Genomic DNA, 17,058 nt, shown 5'->3' with positions numbered 1-17,058 from the left:
GTTGCAGTAGACTATGAATTGTAAAGAATTCACCGTTAGTATTATCAATGGTAACCTATTAGTGTAAGTCACTATTAAACTGTGAAGCAATGGAAAGTACAAAACATTGTGATGGAAGACTGCTCAGCTTTGAATATGTTAAATCCAGCCTAATAGGAATAGGTTTTGATGATACAGCAATAAATCCAAAGTTCACTTAAAGGTTAAGTGAACAATTACCACAGAAATTTCTTTCTGGATGTCCAAGAGGAGCACAACGTTACCAGAACTAGGATTTGGAGCCGGTAGTTCTGGCAAGGGATTCAAGCATCTCTTTTATGGGACTGCTGAATGTGACAAAACAGACTCTTACTCTTCATAGGTAAGGTTTCTCTAATACGGCTGGGAGAGGAATGGGTCAGGTTCTTCCACATTTGCAATGAATTATGTGTGCTGTGGTTTCACCCCAGCCAGCAGCCGAGACTCCATAATTCCCATTCTAGCCACTGTAAAGAAAGTTAACTCTACCCCAGCCAAAACCAGCACATTGTGTGATGTGTAGTCTTTAATCTTTCTGTTTGCAGGGTAATCTGAATATCCATTCACCCTAACTGAATATATGTGTATAGTTAAGTTGGCGTTGAGGCAGAAATTAGATTTTGGAATTCCAAGTATCTGGCATTAGCACGCATCCCAGCTGGGTTGTGCTGTGGCATGGAGAAAACGTAATGTCTTTGCTTTTTTTCCCCTACTGGTCACTTTGCATTCTCTTCTGCTAGTCAAGCTTTAGTCATTGCCTGGATTTCCTCTACATGGAGCAGGAATTTCACTCTGGATTCGTCAGCTACAGTATGTCTTGGCAGATGCACACGATGCACTGGCTTTCCTCCCACCACAGAATGGAATCCAGGTGGTGTTTCTGCAAGAGGACAGTCCCTGTGCCACTCCAAGGGGCCATAGGGTTGATGAGTACTGGGAAGTCTGAGCTTTCTCCACTTGCCTCCTTGTGAAGTTGAATGTGAGAGTTTCATCCCTTTATACATGGTCTTGAGGCTGTTCTTTACCTAGAAGTGCACATAAACCTCTCTTCCTGAGTTACCCGTGCTGGAAAAACTGCGTGGGGTTACTCAGTGTGGCTTCCCAAAATATGTGTGTCTGAACCTTCCAAGAGCAATCAGCCCTCCACTCACATCAGATTCCTCCTTTGCTTTTAATAATGGCAGTCAGACGAGTAGGGGTTTCACTAACAGCCTGATGAAGGAATTGTTAATGCTTAAAAAAATCAATTTACCTCCATTTAATATTTCGCTTCCTCTGTGCTACCAGTGATGCTAGCTGAGGCAGTGGCTATGACTGTGTCTATGTTAGGATAGAAGTAAAAAAAAAAAAAAAAATTAACTGATAGATTATCATACATTTGAGGTAGACAAAGGTGTGTAACTTGGGTATCCACTGAAAAAAAAGCTTCTGTTGTATCAACACTGAAATTCGGTCTATATGTGTTTTTTGTTATAGATGGAATCGGACTGTCTACAAGTATAAGTGCTTGCTACAAAATTATTCTGCTGAATAATGCTCCAATTCGTTTGCTGTTCCCTGCCCCCCTGAAACTCTGCATGCATATCTGCTTAAAATCAGCAACAAGTGTAGCTAGTAATGAAATAATTCAAATTTAGTTTATTTTGTTTCATGATGCACAAATATAAAGTCATTTAAGTGTGACCGATTTTATTCATCCACAGTAGTTGCTCATCTGAAATGCTATTGAAATTCAGTAATTGGAGCTCTGAAATACAGTATTTGACAGATGGTGTGGGTGGTTGTGCCATTTCCATGATAAATCTACTTACAAATATAACCATGAGGAAGTTGTGTTCATTCCTTGACTACAGGAACATATAGATGGAAAAAGTGACAAACATGACATATGTGTCTTGCTTCTTCATTTGCCTCCTGTAATGATTTGAATTCTTAAACTAGTGCAAGAGAGAGGCTTCTTTTACTTATCTGAAAAGGAGTTGCTAAAATATTCCTTCAGTAGCCTTCCTTTTCTTACATTTCCTTTGAAGCTTTTCCTATAGTGAATTACTTTTATAATGTCTTCAAGCATCAGTTAGAAAGCATTGCTCATTTTAGATGAAAACAAGATCGATCTGCTCTAAGATACATTTACTGTTAAAAGAAAATGTTGGAGGCTGGAGAGACGGACAGTCCTGTTGCCCCAGGGCTTACTGTTGAAACTTAGAGATGGTAAAATGGTATAAATAAAAAATATACTGCATTATCCAGTTTGAATATTCTTTTTTATTCTCTTTGTGTTTTAACAGAAATCACAGATGCTGGTACTAGAGGAACCCAAGATACAATTAAGGGTGTGAAAAGAAAAAAGATTGTGTCTGAAAACCATCTTAAAAAAATACCAAAATCGCCTTTGAGAAGCCCTGCTGAAGCCAAGGTTAAGCAAAATGTAGACCCTTCACCGCTGAAAGCTCTTCCGGATGCCTCTGAACATGCCACGGCACAGGGTCACCTGCCCGTGCAAAATGGAAATCAATGTACCAAACAAAATGGGGGAGCACTTAGTGGTGAGATAAGTGTTGAAACAACCAAATCTGAGACATCAATGCAGACAAAGCTTTCATTGACACATCAATCCTTAGATTTGTGTAAACAGGCAGCGGGGGATACTGATGCAAACCAACTGAACTCAGCAGAGAGGAAGCCTCCCTCAAACTCCTCATCAAGTAATACAAAGACTGACAGTAATGAATGTATTAATTTTGTTGATTGCAGTACATCATCCCCATGTACTCGTACTGCATTCGATGTCTTACTAAAAGCTATGGAGCCTGAACTGAACACCTTAGCACAAGAGTGCCCCCCTTATGGGATGCAAATAGAGAAACTGAGACCAAATAAAACTGTAAGCACCTCTTCTAGTCTCACGTCCAATACAATAAGTGTCCAAAATCAGTCTGCTTTGTCACAGCAGGAGTTTGCAGCTGGACCTCACTATTACCCATGTACACTGAATAATGTGCATGTAGCAACAACGGCCAAAACTGGACAAGCACAAGGCCAATCAGTTTCTCATTCACAAGACCTTATTACTAAAACCAGTCAGCAAAATCACCAGGTTGTTATGTGTCCAAGTTTAACTAGGTCTCTGGTGCAACAGCAGAGTCAAGAAAACCCCAAGCTCCAGAAGATCTACAGCATAGCAGTAACTTCGTCTGTCGTTCACACCTCATCTTCCACTGTAACTCAGGTTTTTTCTCAAAACCCCTTAGTAGCTAGTTCATCTTCACCATTGTCAATTAACACATCGAGTTCAACACACTTGTCTATAGGTCCCATGTATAATTCAGCCCAGATAGCATCAGTTGTAAACCATGGTGTAGAACAAATATGTAGCCTCTTGAAAGACCAGAAGCCTAAAAAGCTAGGGAAATACGTCTGTGAGTATTGCAATCGGGCCTGTGCCAAGCCCAGTGTCCTCCAAAAGCACATCCGATCCCATACTGGAGAGCGACCGTATCCTTGTGTGACGTGTGGGTTTTCATTTAAAACCAAAAGCAATCTCTACAAGCACAAAAAATCTCATGCACATACTGTCAAACTTGGACTTGTCCCACAACCAGATTCAGGTGGCCTCTTCTTATCTCATGACTCAGATAAAGCACTTAGCATTCATTCAGATGTGGAAGAAAGTGGTGAAAGTGAAGATGAAGGCACTGCAGATGAAAGACAAGATGATCAAGAGCTGGAACCTGCACAATTAGTGAAAGTCATTTCAAGTGCAGAAACATTGCAGAAAGGAAGCCCTATTCCATTAAGCAGCCCAGACTGTATACAAGGTGACTCTTCGTTACATGATGCAGAACCTCAAGTAAGGGCAGCTTTACCAAAAGTAGTAGTTCATCCTGTAAATGTTTCTCCATTGAGGGCCGATAGCCCAAAAGTGACAGAGCCAGCACCTGAGCTTGCTGCTGCACAGAGAAAAGGAGATTCTAAAGTCACAACTCTTCAGTCAAATTTAACACATACAGCCGCATTCAAGGAGAATGACATAAAGCAGCATCAGAAAGTAGAGGCAGGCCTGTTAGAGGAACAGCCAGGTTCTACAGGAGGACCAGTGCATGCTCAGCTCCAGAGACAACAGGCAACTGATGGTTCTCAAGATCAGCAAGGAAAATGTCTTTTGAGCCCTAGAAGTTTGGGTAGTACTGATTCCGGTTATTTCTCTCGTTCTGAAAGTGCCGATCAAACAATGAGCCCTCCAGCTCCTTTTGTAAGAGGATTGTTGACGTCTGAGAAAGATCCAAATAAAAATCTTCCCTGTGTACCACGAGCAAGTGGCGTGGTAGCATCGGTGGTACAAACTGTTTGTGCTGAAAAAAATCTTATTCTCTCTGGCCAAATGCGACCTCCCTTGGCAACAAAAACTCTTGAGGAGCGTATCTCAAAGTTAATTTCTGATAATGAAGCTGTTGTGGATGACAAACAGTTAGATAGTGTGAAACCAAGAAGAACATCTCTTTCAAGAAGAGGAAGCATAGATTCACCAAAATCCTACATATTTAAGGATTCTTTCCAGTTTGATTTAAAGCCTATGGGAAGAAGAACTAGCTCAAGCTCTGATATACCAAAGTCTCCTTTCACACCCACTGAGAAATCAAAGCAAGTTTTTCTTCTTTCTGTACCATCCCTCGACTGTTTACCTATAACACGAAGTAATTCCATGCCTACCACCAGTTACTCAGCAGTACCTCCTAATGTAATACCTCCCTCTCATCCCCTTCGAGGAAGCCAGTCATTTGATGATAAAATTGGCTCTTTATACGATGACGTTTTTGTGTCAGGACCTGCTACTCCACTGAACCAAAGCGGACATCCTCGGACCCTGGTTAGACAGGCAGCAATAGAAGATTCTTCTACTGGTGAAAGCCAAGGTTTTGGACCAGTGAGATCTGTAGAAGAAAGTTATCTGGGGTGTAATTTATCAAATGAATCCTTATTGCAAAGGAGCAAATCCCTGGCACAGGGATCGAATTTAGAAAAAACAAAGAAGTCCCCTCAGGTGCGAGGAACAATGTTTGAATGTGAAACCTGCAGGAACAGATATAGAAAACTGGAAAATTTTGAAAATCATAAGAAATTTTATTGTTCAGAGTTGCATGGACCTAAAACTAAAGCAGCAGTCCGAGAGCCCGAGCACAAAACTGCTCCAAACAGTACACAGCCTCAAATTCTACACTACAGAGTCACAACATCAACTGGTGTCTGGGAGCAGACACCCCAGATAAGGAAAAGAAGGAAAATGAAAAGTGTTGGTGATGATGATGACCCACAGCAAAATGATACAAGCATACCATCAAAGAACACAGAAGGCCAAAGCAAGCCAGCAAATTCTTCCAGTCTGTCAAAACACAGTGCAACAACTGTGGTAGGATCACAACAACCAAGCAAACTTCTGCTTCAGAATTCCCAAATTCAGCTTGTGGCTCGTGGCACAGATCAGACTACTGAGCCAAAGATGGCTCCACTCATTGAAAAGCAGGCAAGTTCAGCTGTGCAAGAAAAGGTGGAGTTGAAAAGGCAAGGGACTGGCATTTCAGTAATACAGCACACCAATTCACTGAGCAGAAACAGCTCATTTGAGAAATCAGAGTCATTCGAAAGAGTATCACCAGTTTCTTCTCAAGAGCCCAACAAGGCTGCAAAGCACCGCTCTTTGAATACAGTTGTAATCCAAGAAGACAGACACTCTCATCTGAGCACTCCCCAGCATCACCAACCCTTGTCATCAGAACCGCCTAGAGGGGAAGTTCAGGAAAGCCAATTAGTTTCTAATGAGAGAAGTGTGCCACCTCAGCCATCAAGACTTGTTCGCCAGCATAACATCCAGGTTCCTGAAATACTGGTCACAGAAGAACCAGACAGAGACCAAGAAAACCCATGCAGCGACCCAGAAAAGACAGAAAGGTTTAACTGGCCACAACGCAGTGAAACGCTGTCAAAATTGCCAACAGAAAAGCTTCCACCAAAGAAGAAGAGAATTCGCTTGGCTGAAATGGAACATTCATCTGCTGAATCAAGCATTGACTCCACACTTTCCAGAAGCCTAAGTCGGGAGAGTAGCTTGTCTCATGCCTCCAGTTTCTCAACTTCACTTGATAAAGATGAAACTTTGAAGGCTGAGAACCCTTCCAAAGCAGAGCCTGTTAGTAAGTCATCAGAATTCCTCATGATTCCTGCTGGTTCACACGCACTGGCAGTCCCTGGACCTCATTACCGGGAAATGAGACGTGCTGCCTCAGAGCAAATCAGCTGCACACAGCCCTCGATGGAGGTTGTGGACTACAGGAGTAAGTCTTTTGACTGTGGAAGCATGTCTCCATCAAAACCTGTCCCACTCATAGAGGTAGCCACTCCAAAAGTATCATCTGCAAATGGAGCTGCTGGACACGTGCCTCTGCTAGAAAGGAGGAGGGGGCCTTTTATAAGACAAATATCTTTAAATATTGCTCCAGAAAATCAACAGCCTCAAGTGAAATCGACTTCTTCATTGCAGGCAGCTCATGCCACGGATGTGCCCACAGTGCCATTGCACAGGCTGCAGACCTCTGGCAAATCCTTGGTGGAGTTTCCTTCAAATACTCAGCATTCACAGGCTAACTCCAGGCCTCATTCAGCAATTCAGAATTGTAATCCTGTTAGCCTGTCTTCAGCTCAACAGCCTTTAGATCACATGTTGAATAATCAAGGCCAGCCATCCTTGACTCATCAGCCTTCCCAGCCATCTACTAAAACATCAGCCCAAGGAGAGCAAGCAAGCAAAGCAAGCAAGCAAGCAAACTCGCTTTCTTGTCATCCTGATGAAAAAAAGGACTGTTTTGCTCCAAAGTATCAACTTCAAGTTAAAACATTACATATAGGTCAACCTTACTCTTCTAAATTGCTGAAAAATACTTTATCAACTCAGACTGGTCCAAGTCAAGTTGTAGTGGACCAGAATGCATCCTCCTTTGAAGTGCAGACAAAGCTCTTGGACACATCTAATCCATACTCTGTGCCTCCTCTAAAGCAAATTGTTCCTAATAACTGCAGCAGTCAGATACATCAGATTCCTCCTTTTGTGGTTCCCGTCCGTATTCAGAGCAGTATGCCATCCTATGGCTTCGCAACTGTTACACCCCTGCCTCACATTTTAGTGACCCAGGATCAGGGAAATCAGTCCATCTGCAAAACAAATGTTGGGACAGTGCCAACTCTTGAAGGCAAAACTCAGCTGCCAAAATCTCACAAAGATCATCAGAGGACTTTGCCAAATTCGTTTGAATTTGAAAATTCACCACCAGAAAGTGGAACCAGAAACTCACCTTTGTCAAGTTCTTCGAATATCATTCAGAAAGTGCCAGTTAGCGGACTCTTCCCTCAACCAGAAGTTACAGCTTCAAGTAAACGAATGCTTTCCCCAGCAAACAGTTTAGATATTGCCATGGAAAAACAGCAAAAACGTGTTAAAGATGAGAGTGGAGCTGCTTGTATGACAGATGCTAGACCATCGCATTCACTGAACATTAGATCTAATGACCCTACTAGTAAGCAAAAGAAACCAGTTCTGGTAAGACAGGTTTGCACCACAGAGCCTCTTGAAAATCACCTCTTGGATCCTGATGATGTAACACAGAATGAAAAAAGCAGCAAGGCCAGTACTTCAGATCTTCCTGACCATCAATCATCTGACACTGGGGTTTCAGAAACCCTAAAGAAGTCACCAGAATCTGAAGACCTTAAGTCTTCCACGTCACCGGTGTTTGTAGTTAGGAAACCTTCTGAATTGTCTCCAGTCAATAGCCAGAGTTCTCTTCTCAAGGCTGTAAGCAGCAGCCAAGAGAGAAGGTCCCCAAGTAACAGTAATGAGAGCAACCACATCAGCAGCCCGGGCCAAGCAAAGCCTGTAGCAACACTGGCTGTGATGAATGCAGGAGAAATGCAGAGATTGTCGTTTCCAAGCCTCAAGACCACAACGAATTTCACCTGGTGTTACCTCATGAAGAGAAAACCGTTGCATCTGCTGCAAAATGATCAAAAAATCTCTGCCTATTCTACATGGACCATTAGTCCCAATAACCCAAATCCACTCGGCTTGTCAACAAAGGTAGCTCTCTCCCTCCTCAATTCCAAACAAAAAGTTGAAAAACCACTGTATACTCTGGCAAGAACTACACACCCCAGATCTGATGTATTGGTCTATTCAAGCAAGTGGAAGAACAGCTTGACCAAGGTACTTATGCTATGTTTGATGTATGCTGATCATTTACAGAGGATTTGCTTTGGAAATTATGCTGCTTCATATTTTAGAGAATGTAATATGCCTGAGACATACCATATATATGCTTATTTATTCTAATTATGCTGGATCAAACTGCTAAAAAGATCTTAAGTAATTCAATTAAGAAACCTGTACATAAGGATTTATCCATTTTTTATGGAAATTAGTTCCTGGGTTTAAACCTGTGTACTGAGTGTTTATTGTGGCAGAAATGTGTTTGGCTATTTTTTTGCCTTGCAAAGGGTAAAACAAAATAAGTCTGATAAAATAGTTTTTAAAACACTTTTAACTTAAATTAATTTAAGATCATAATTGCATATTGTGCCTTAAAAGTCAGCAGGTATTTTGTGCTTATAAAAGAGTGCTCAGCTTGAACAGGTGTCCATGGATACACCATGAAAACAGTTTTCACCATCGCTGATCATCTAATTCTGAGAGGAACAGTATGCCATTTCCCTTTCTCCCACCTAGGTTAATCAGTGGTGTGAAATAATGACAAAAATAGAGACATTTTAAACAAAACTGCCACTGCCGTAAAACCACTGACAACTTCTTGGATTGGTATGGCTCCAAAGGTAACATTAAGTCTTGTGCTGAGGAATGTAGTCCAGGCAAAGGTTGTGACCCATGTGAAAAATCACATCATTCCAGAGCCCAGAGTGGCAGAGCAAAATAGTCTCTTGTTACTTCCTTAGCTGTCTCAGGGCTGCACAGATGTGATCAGGACTTTACTTGCTGGACAGTTTTCTTATGGACAGGACCAAAGCTGTTCTGGTTTGGACTGGATTTGATGTTCCTTAGTGATTGAAATGCCTGTGTGTGTGGGTGAAGGTGGCTGTTAGCCCCGCATTATGGCAGCAGGTGTCTGTGTCTCTGTAATAGACCCAGTAGTGGGTTTTATTGTCCCATCTACTGAAGTTGTAAAGCTCTCTGAAGCGTGCAGCACAGTTTCACACTTGTCCTTCCTCTGTGCTGCAAATGCCATGTCAAACACATTGGAGCTGGCAAAAACAGGGCATTAGCCCAGACCTCCCTTTCTCCATGATCCTTCAGGGTGTGGAAATGGTTTGGCACGGGGCTAAAAGCGACTGTAACTTGTGCTACTGCCATCAGCAAAACGTCACAGACATTGGAATTCGGGGTCCATAGGGCAGCAGTCACTCTAGAGGAGACATGCCACAGCCTTGGGAAAAGACCCCTATTTGTGTGGGTGTTGAGGGACAGAAACTGCTGCTGTCAGAGATCACCCTGGAATGTTTTTGTGTCTGCTAAATGTTTTGCTAAGATATAACATTGTCAGTGGGGAGAAAAGCAATAGGAAGAGAAACTGTGTGATAGGAAGAGGTAGTTTCAGAATTACAGGGTGAGTTGTGAAGGTGTGCTGAAACCTTTAAGGCCAAAAGGGCAGTGGAGTTAAACCTGGTCCTCCTGAAATCTCTGGGAGACTTGCTAACATTTATACTGGAATTCAAAACGTTATCCATAATGTTTCATGCAGAAAATGCATACAGGCTGCTGATTCTGTTTTAGTGCTGTAGCCGAATTGAATGGTTGGTTCCATGCTAGTGTGCTGCCTTGGCTTAAACTCTTACTACCTTTTTTATTTCAGCCTTCTTCCTCATACATTTCATGAGATGTTGCACTTAAATAGTGCTAAATTAAAAAAGAAAAAGAAAAGAAAACGGAAACAAATGTTTAGCTTTTTTCATTGTATGTAGTTGAGCAAGTCTTTCTAAGGCAAGTCTCACATCCTTGTGTCATTGAGTCATGTTTGTTTTATTTTTAAAGAACAGTCTATCAGAAAAAATTCTGTGATAGCAAAGCAATTGCATGACTCTTGAGAAACAGATTTTCTCTACAAACAAATTCTGTTTTGAATACAAATAATGGATAATAATATTTAAAAAAAATATTTTGACAGCAGCCTTTTAAAACACTCCAGGAGTGCTTAAATTCTGTAATAGGCAGCTGTCAGGTACATTTACAGTGCTTCTGCCGCAAAAGAAACACAGTTACTAATCTTTCTTCAGTCTTTCTTGCTGAAGTTTTGAATGAAGCACATGAGCATGATGGAAATGAAGAGTTCTTAAGCTCTGCTTGAGCTGATTTACAGGCTTTGCTCAGAGCCATTACTAAGGAAGAAAGTGCAGCAAAAAAAGAACCAAAGTTTAATTGGCACCTCAGATTGTATAAGCAAGGTGTACCATGGCAGAAGTTAAAAATTTCAAAGACCTGATAGGTATTTCTGTCTAATACTTCCAGAGTTTGTCTGCTTTCCCTTCTAATGATTTAGGCAGCAGGATTTCAGCTGCTTTCCAGAATGCTGCTGCTGCTGCTGTTACAATATACCTCTGTATTAGCAGTCTCCAGTTAGACCTGGTAATGGAGTAGCTGATGCCAACTCGGAAACTTCCTCACAGGAGCCATGCTTAAAAAAAACCCAAAACCTGAAATTCCTCTGCTCAGGCCCAATAATTCCACCGGGCTTTTTTTGTTGGAGACTGAGGATGGAAAACATTGGAGATCATTTTGGAAATTAATATTCCATTAAGAAAAAAAACAACCAAAAAACCCAGCACAAACAAAGCCAACAAAGAAAATAGCAAATAATTCTAAAAAAAATGTGGTTGATTTCCTGCTTAGAAGCTTGGCAGGGTCCTGAGTTCCTTGGGGAGCCATGGTTTAGATTGCAGGTCTTGGGGGTTGTGTTTGCTCAAGTGGTTTGCACGTTTTAACCCTGACCTGACAGAGAGCTTTAAGTGCTACTACAATCCAATTTACAAATAATAATAAAATTGCAGTACTGTTATGTCTCACCTTCTCTCACAGCTGTAGCCCTTTCCAGAGTCATTTGGTGTATTCTGCTCATGGGGCTGTAACTGCTGATCTTCTCACCGAGATAAAGCAACTTGCTGAACTGTTCTGGGTTTGCCCCCAGAACTAAACCATGTTTACTGACACCTCGTGCTGCTGCATAACCGCTACTAATCACTGTCACAAAAAAAGGCAGTTCTTTCAACAATAGGTGCCATGGGAAGGGAAGATACACGTGGACAAAATGCAAACAAAAAGGAACCCTGGGACTTTGTTTGCTCTTCACAATTCACTGCTCAGAGGCAATAGGTGAAGTTGCCATGTTCCAGTGATTCAGAAAACAAACCACAAAATGTTATTGTGAAAGAAGCTCCTGGAATGAGTGCAGCATGTTAAAATGTAACAGGAGGTTTCACCTGCGTGGAAAAGCCTTATTTTGTCTCCCTGCTCTTTTTATTTTATTCCATTTATTATTATTTTCACCTGTTTTCCTCGCTTGAATTCACTGGTGTTATATCAGGAGTTCTTTCTCAAGCCTCCACATTGATCTTGGCTCTTCTCCCTGAAGTGAATCAGTCGTTTGTGCAATATTCCAGGGTGATGGTTTTTGAGCAAGGATAGGCTGAAGAATGGAAAGTTTCTCCTAACTGTGGAAGGCTTTCCTTTCTTGGATGATGTGCCACAACAGTCCAGCTCACCACTGGAAAGCAGTTAAATTCAGAAGATTTTTATGTGTAAACTAGTAAAAGTTTAAAGATATTAAAAACATTTTTCCCAAGTCGCTGTGTGCCAGTGGGAAAAATGTTTAATGAATATTCTAATCTGAAGTTTATAACTTTGATGATTCAGGCTGCAAGCATGTTTTTTTTTCCAAAGGATGTTGTAAAATACCAGAAGTATCTATTGAACTCCGGTCTCTGGGCAGCCCTAAGAGCAATTTTTTCTCCATTTTATACCAGTAATTGAGGACAGTGGAGTTAAATTGGAGCGAAATGAGTAAAGTAGAAATGAATCATGGTCCTTGTCTCTATGGGAGTAGAGAGACAAGACTGTGTTAGAAATGGAAGGCAGAAGTAATCATAGAGAGGAACATATTACAGCACTGCTGTTTTTCTGCCCTTTCCACCAGTTCATGTGGGGCTTGGGGGGATTTCAAGTGAGGTATATTAAAGGGTTTCCACACAAAAAACCTGTGCTCCTTAGAGACCAGCCACTCTTTAAAATGTACAGAGGGCCCAAGTCATCTTCATCATCAATGTGAAAATTTTCAGAAAAAGCTAAACAGACTGGTTTTTTTATTATCAGTGAGCATTTTTCTAGATTTCTGTGACAGAAACTCAGTGTTTCTGTTACTCTGATATCAGTATTTTGCATGTCCAAGGCACTGAAATAATTTCCTAAAGTAGCAAATAACCAGTAAACTAAAGTACAGCAGAGGAGGTAAACAATTTTAAGTCCTAAGTTGGGCTGTCTTACGTCTGTACATAAACACGTGTTTAAAAACAAAAAGGGTAGTGGGAGCATCAGAGGTATTTGGTTTTGTGGTAGTTTTTGCATTCTGAGTGCTTTTGTGAATATACAACTTATTATAACAGTTTCATCATAGTTTGGATAACAATGTGGGTCTAATACTTCTGAAATCTTTCTTTTTCCTTTGTCTTTTCACTATTGAAAATTAAATCTGGAAAAAAAATAATTAGTATATAGGATTGAAAGATCAGGCACTTAAAGATTGCATTATTTCAGCTGCTGGAAATATTTATGTGGTTTTGGTTTATTGTGTGTATTCTGTATTTTTCACAGCTCTCTTCCTGTTAAACTACAAATGTCACCTTGTTATTCTTTGTTTGCAGTGGAAACAAAAGCAGTTCATGTGCCAAGTAGTGTAGAGAAACTGCAGAATAGCTCAGTTGCGATTATTGGAGCAGGCTTCACTTCTGATATTTCTCATCCAGAACATCATCTCTTTTCACCTTGTATGACTGCTGTTAAAAAATGCAGGGTGAAATTTCTTTCTTCCTACACACAGGCAGAGTTGTCGTGCGTGCTTTGGTAGAAATGCTCAGGCATTTGAAAATGCAGCCCGAATCAATCCAGAGGGCCGTATGAGGGCGTACGGGTTGGGGTAGTGCTTGTGCATGTGCAGGTTCCTGGGGATTTCAATTGAATAGGAAGATGCTTTTCCTCTGATCTCTGTTAATTCCTTATCATGTGGGAATTAGAAACGAAGGCGGTGTCTGAGGCTGCATGAAGGACAATGGGCAAGGGCCGGGTGCCAGAATGATGTCACCCTTCAATGTATGTAACACCCAGCATAACTGATCAGTCATTTTAAGCCAGCCAGTGAAGTCACTCCTCTTGCCAAGAATTCACAAGCTTACAGCATTAAATTTTATAATGAGTGAAAAACATAAGGCCAGACTTCTTTTTTCTCTCATCATTTTATTCACTTATCAATATGAGCAAATGAGGTAAACGTGCCAGCTATGTGGGTAGAGCAGTTTATAAATATAGCAGTAATAATTGCTGGCTAATTGGATCATTCCTTCATTGTTGCCCATTTTATAGATCTCCTAGACTTGGAAGGAGTAGATTTTAATTGGCAAATGTTGGGGGAACTCATCCTCCTTAAAACAAACAAAAAAAAGTTCCTTGACTAATAATCAGGGAAAATGAAGAAATATAATCTTGTTCTGTTAGACAACTGTATGCTTTTTCTTGTCATTTGGTCTGGCAGTAGGAATTTAAGTGTGGAGTCTTGCTTTGGAATAGTTCTGGAACCCCTGTTAATAACCTCACAAAATTGGGAACAGTCAGTCTCCAGAGCAAAACATCTGCAGTTCCTTAAAAATATTAGCACTCAGAAATGTTACCTGTTAATAACCTCTCTAGGTACCCCTCATTCCCACCCTGCTCCTCTCTGCTGTGCCATGGGAAGGCAGCTCCTGCCAGCCATGAGGCATTGCTGTGTCTTGGGTCAGCAGGCAGGCTGGTCCAGCTGCTGGTGTTCAGGAAGCACTTCGGTCTGATTGTACACATCTTTCTCTGAAGGCTATTTGTGAGCTAAAAAGCATCACCTTCCCCTTCCCAGAACAAGGAAATGGCATGTCCTACTGCAGGCTCAAAGCGTTCCTGGTTTCCTACAGGGCCATCATCTCTGTATAGATTTAGCAGTCTGCAAACAGGCAACGCGTAGTAGAAGTTTAGCAGAGTAGTAGAGAAGAATTAGCAAAAGATATTTTTTGCTTCATGTATCTTAACAGTTTTAAAAATCAGTTATTAGAATTGTGGCTTTTATGATGCTTTTATTCACCATAACTTGAATGTTTGAATAGCATATGAAAAACACTAATTTTAATGATAAGCATATCTCATTTTCTTTCAGCGAGCGTTAAATAGGAAAAAATTGACTCCAACTGAATTCAGCAATAAGGAAAACTCTGAATCAAGTACTGAGCACGATAAAGAAAACTCCTTTATCAAAACTATACCAAGAAGAGTTAAAATATTTGATGGAGGGCAAGTATTGTACTTTGTATTCTAGATATCATTGGGAAAATATTTTTTCCTAGATTCTAGACTTTGCAGAGATGTTGCTTCCTGATTGATTTATTTTAAACAACAGTTCCCATATTGTGGTCTGTGGATGTTGGTTTATGTTTCCAAGAAAAATGGAAAGTCATCAGTAGCATGGAGCCATGAGAGTTATGAGAAGGGGTAATAAAATAAAGAATAGTAGGCAGTGCGATTCATTTTTTTTCCAAGGAACGAGCATTACTCAGTGCTAAAGGCAGCTAGATACAGCCAGAGATGTAAATTCTGTTCCTATGTTTCTCTTACATGATAAATAATACCTATCTGCAGCAAGGTTGTATAACTGTAGCTGGAGAGGATATAGTCCAGAGCCTAAGCAGCAGCCTGTGGTGCAGTGTCTGTCTGGCAGCTTGCTGTGGCATACACAGGCTGGAGAACTCTGATTTGAAAAGTGCCATGGAAATATTTACTGAGAGCCCTCCTCCCTGCACCGTAGTACTTTAAATCTGTTGCCTGGTGTGAATAACAGTTGCTTTAGCCACAGTGTTGCACAATGTATAACATCTTATAAAACAGATTTTTTAATAGAGAAGTGCCAGTGACACCTGTAAAATTTTGTAGCACAAATAGTGCATATTTGATTATGCCTGTAATTGGTGGTCAGCTGTTGGGCTTTGGTTACTGGTTCCCAGTTTGAATCTAGTCTAGGCCAGCAGTTAAGCCATTACCAGCTGCTTAGGTAAAACACTGCTGTGTCTCTGCTCAGATCCAGACATTGCAGGGACCAGGTCACAAAAGCTAAGCACAACCTTTGGCATCCTTGAGTGGAAATATGAAGGGTGTAATTGAATCTGAATGACTTTTTCCATCTAGAGACAGTCGCCATAGGCTGAGTCCAGAGGACATTGATAGGGAATTTTAAATGTTTCCCATCATCATAACTAATGTTGTTCCTTTTCTGCATCCAAGGCAGAACCTCAAAGATGCTCTTTTAAAGCTTCCTCCTGATGCTCAAACCTGCTTCCAAGAACTGACACCTTTAAAAAGTATGTTCCTATGTTGCAAAGAGGAAATTTGAAATCTTTAAATGCTTAGTATCAACAGTACCTTTATTAAAAAAGATGAGCTGCTATTCCTAAACCACTCTATGACTCCCTAGTGAAAAATATAGATATGAATTTAACAAATACATGCAGGAGTGAGCAGAAAAAGAGCGTGATTCGTTCTGTCAGTCGTTGTTTTTCATGTAATGTGTTATTTTTAAAATTCTGGTAGATGAGGGTTTCTAGCTGGAATCATTTCCCCATTACGACTGATTGCCTTGCTCTTATGGTACTGTTACTAGGTACAAGTCCAATGAAGACTATGTGTATGTGAGAGGGAGAGGGAGAGGGAAGTATATCTGTGAGGAATGTGGAATACGTTGCAAGAAGCCCAGCATGCTGAAGAAGCACATTCGCACACATACCGATGTCCGTCCTTACCACTGCAATTACTGCAACTTTTCATTCAAAACTAAAGGTAAGGCCACTTCACTGGGAATGTTTTTCCCTCTTTTTCTTTCTACTTTAAAGTAGAATTCTTTTCTTCTCACAATTGGCTGTTTGTGAGCTAAAGAGGTTGCCTCTCTGTGGAGCTTTATTGTCTAATGCTTCAAATACTTGTAATTTCTTATTTCCTGCTTTTCCTTTGTCTTCTGTATATTTATTCAGATAATCACATCTTCGTATGAATGAACTGTCTGGCGTGCCACAGTGGGTGAGAAATTGGAGTGGAAGAGGGAAATCATGGGAGTATTATGAAAGTTAGGTGAAGACAAGTGAGGTGGTTAGCTGCTTATCCTAGATAGAGATGGGACACAGAATTTTAAGTCACTTACAGTGTCATTTGGAGGTAGGAGATGGACATATATTGTACTCATACTGGCACTCAACCAATTGCTCTAGGAAAGAAATTGGCCTCTAATAAATTACTATATTGAAATTTTTTTTTTTACTCTTGAAAGGTAAAGGTTCACTTTCCACTTGACCTTCTAAGACCCAGAGTTGGACCTCTACTTTTTAAAGCCTGTTTACACCTTTAGATACTTAAATGCATCCTAGTTTAAGCAGGCAGTATATTAAACAGTGGTACATCCAGGACTCAAGTGAAACAGACAGGAGAAGTTCACAGTGAAAATACTTTCAACAAATAATTCTAAGCAGTCAAATTTTCCTTGGCTTTGAGCATCATTTAGCAACAATCCCCCCCCAGCTGTAACCTCAGGAACATTTGTGTTTTTAGTGGGTTCGAGACTACTCAGCAGTTGGGTGGAAAACTTCCAAGATAACCCAGTGCTGCACAAAGTGGGATGAATAAACTTCAGATGTGTCAAAACTCATCACTGCATCCTG

At 40.8% G+C, this 17,058-nt stretch overlaps 1 protein-coding gene across 7 annotated transcripts in view; it reads left to right on the top strand.

The window, feature by feature from the left end:
• The window catches only part of HIVEP1 (HIVEP zinc finger 1), a 128,748-nt gene that overhangs the window by 87,255 nt on the left and 24,435 nt on the right, over nucleotides 1–17,058 (top strand). For all 7 annotated transcript variants that reach the window (XM_032115390.1, XM_032115352.1, XM_032115379.1 and 4 more), the window contains 3 exons: nucleotides 2,307–8,269; nucleotides 14,517–14,650; nucleotides 16,011–16,186. In XM_032115390.1, coding sequence (XP_031971281.1) covers nucleotides 2,307–8,269; nucleotides 14,517–14,650; nucleotides 16,011–16,186 — 6,273 coding nt within the window. The remainder of the gene's footprint in view (nucleotides 1–2,306; nucleotides 8,270–14,516; nucleotides 14,651–16,010; nucleotides 16,187–17,058) is intronic.

The sequence above is a fragment of the Corvus moneduloides genome, chromosome 1 (genome assembly GCF_009650955.1).
Source record: "Corvus moneduloides isolate bCorMon1 chromosome 1, bCorMon1.pri, whole genome shotgun sequence".
NCBI lineage: Eukaryota > Metazoa > Chordata > Aves > Passeriformes > Corvidae > Corvus > Corvus moneduloides.
The sequence above is the reverse complement of the archived record's forward strand: the minus strand, read 5'-3'. Positions and strand labels throughout refer to the sequence as shown.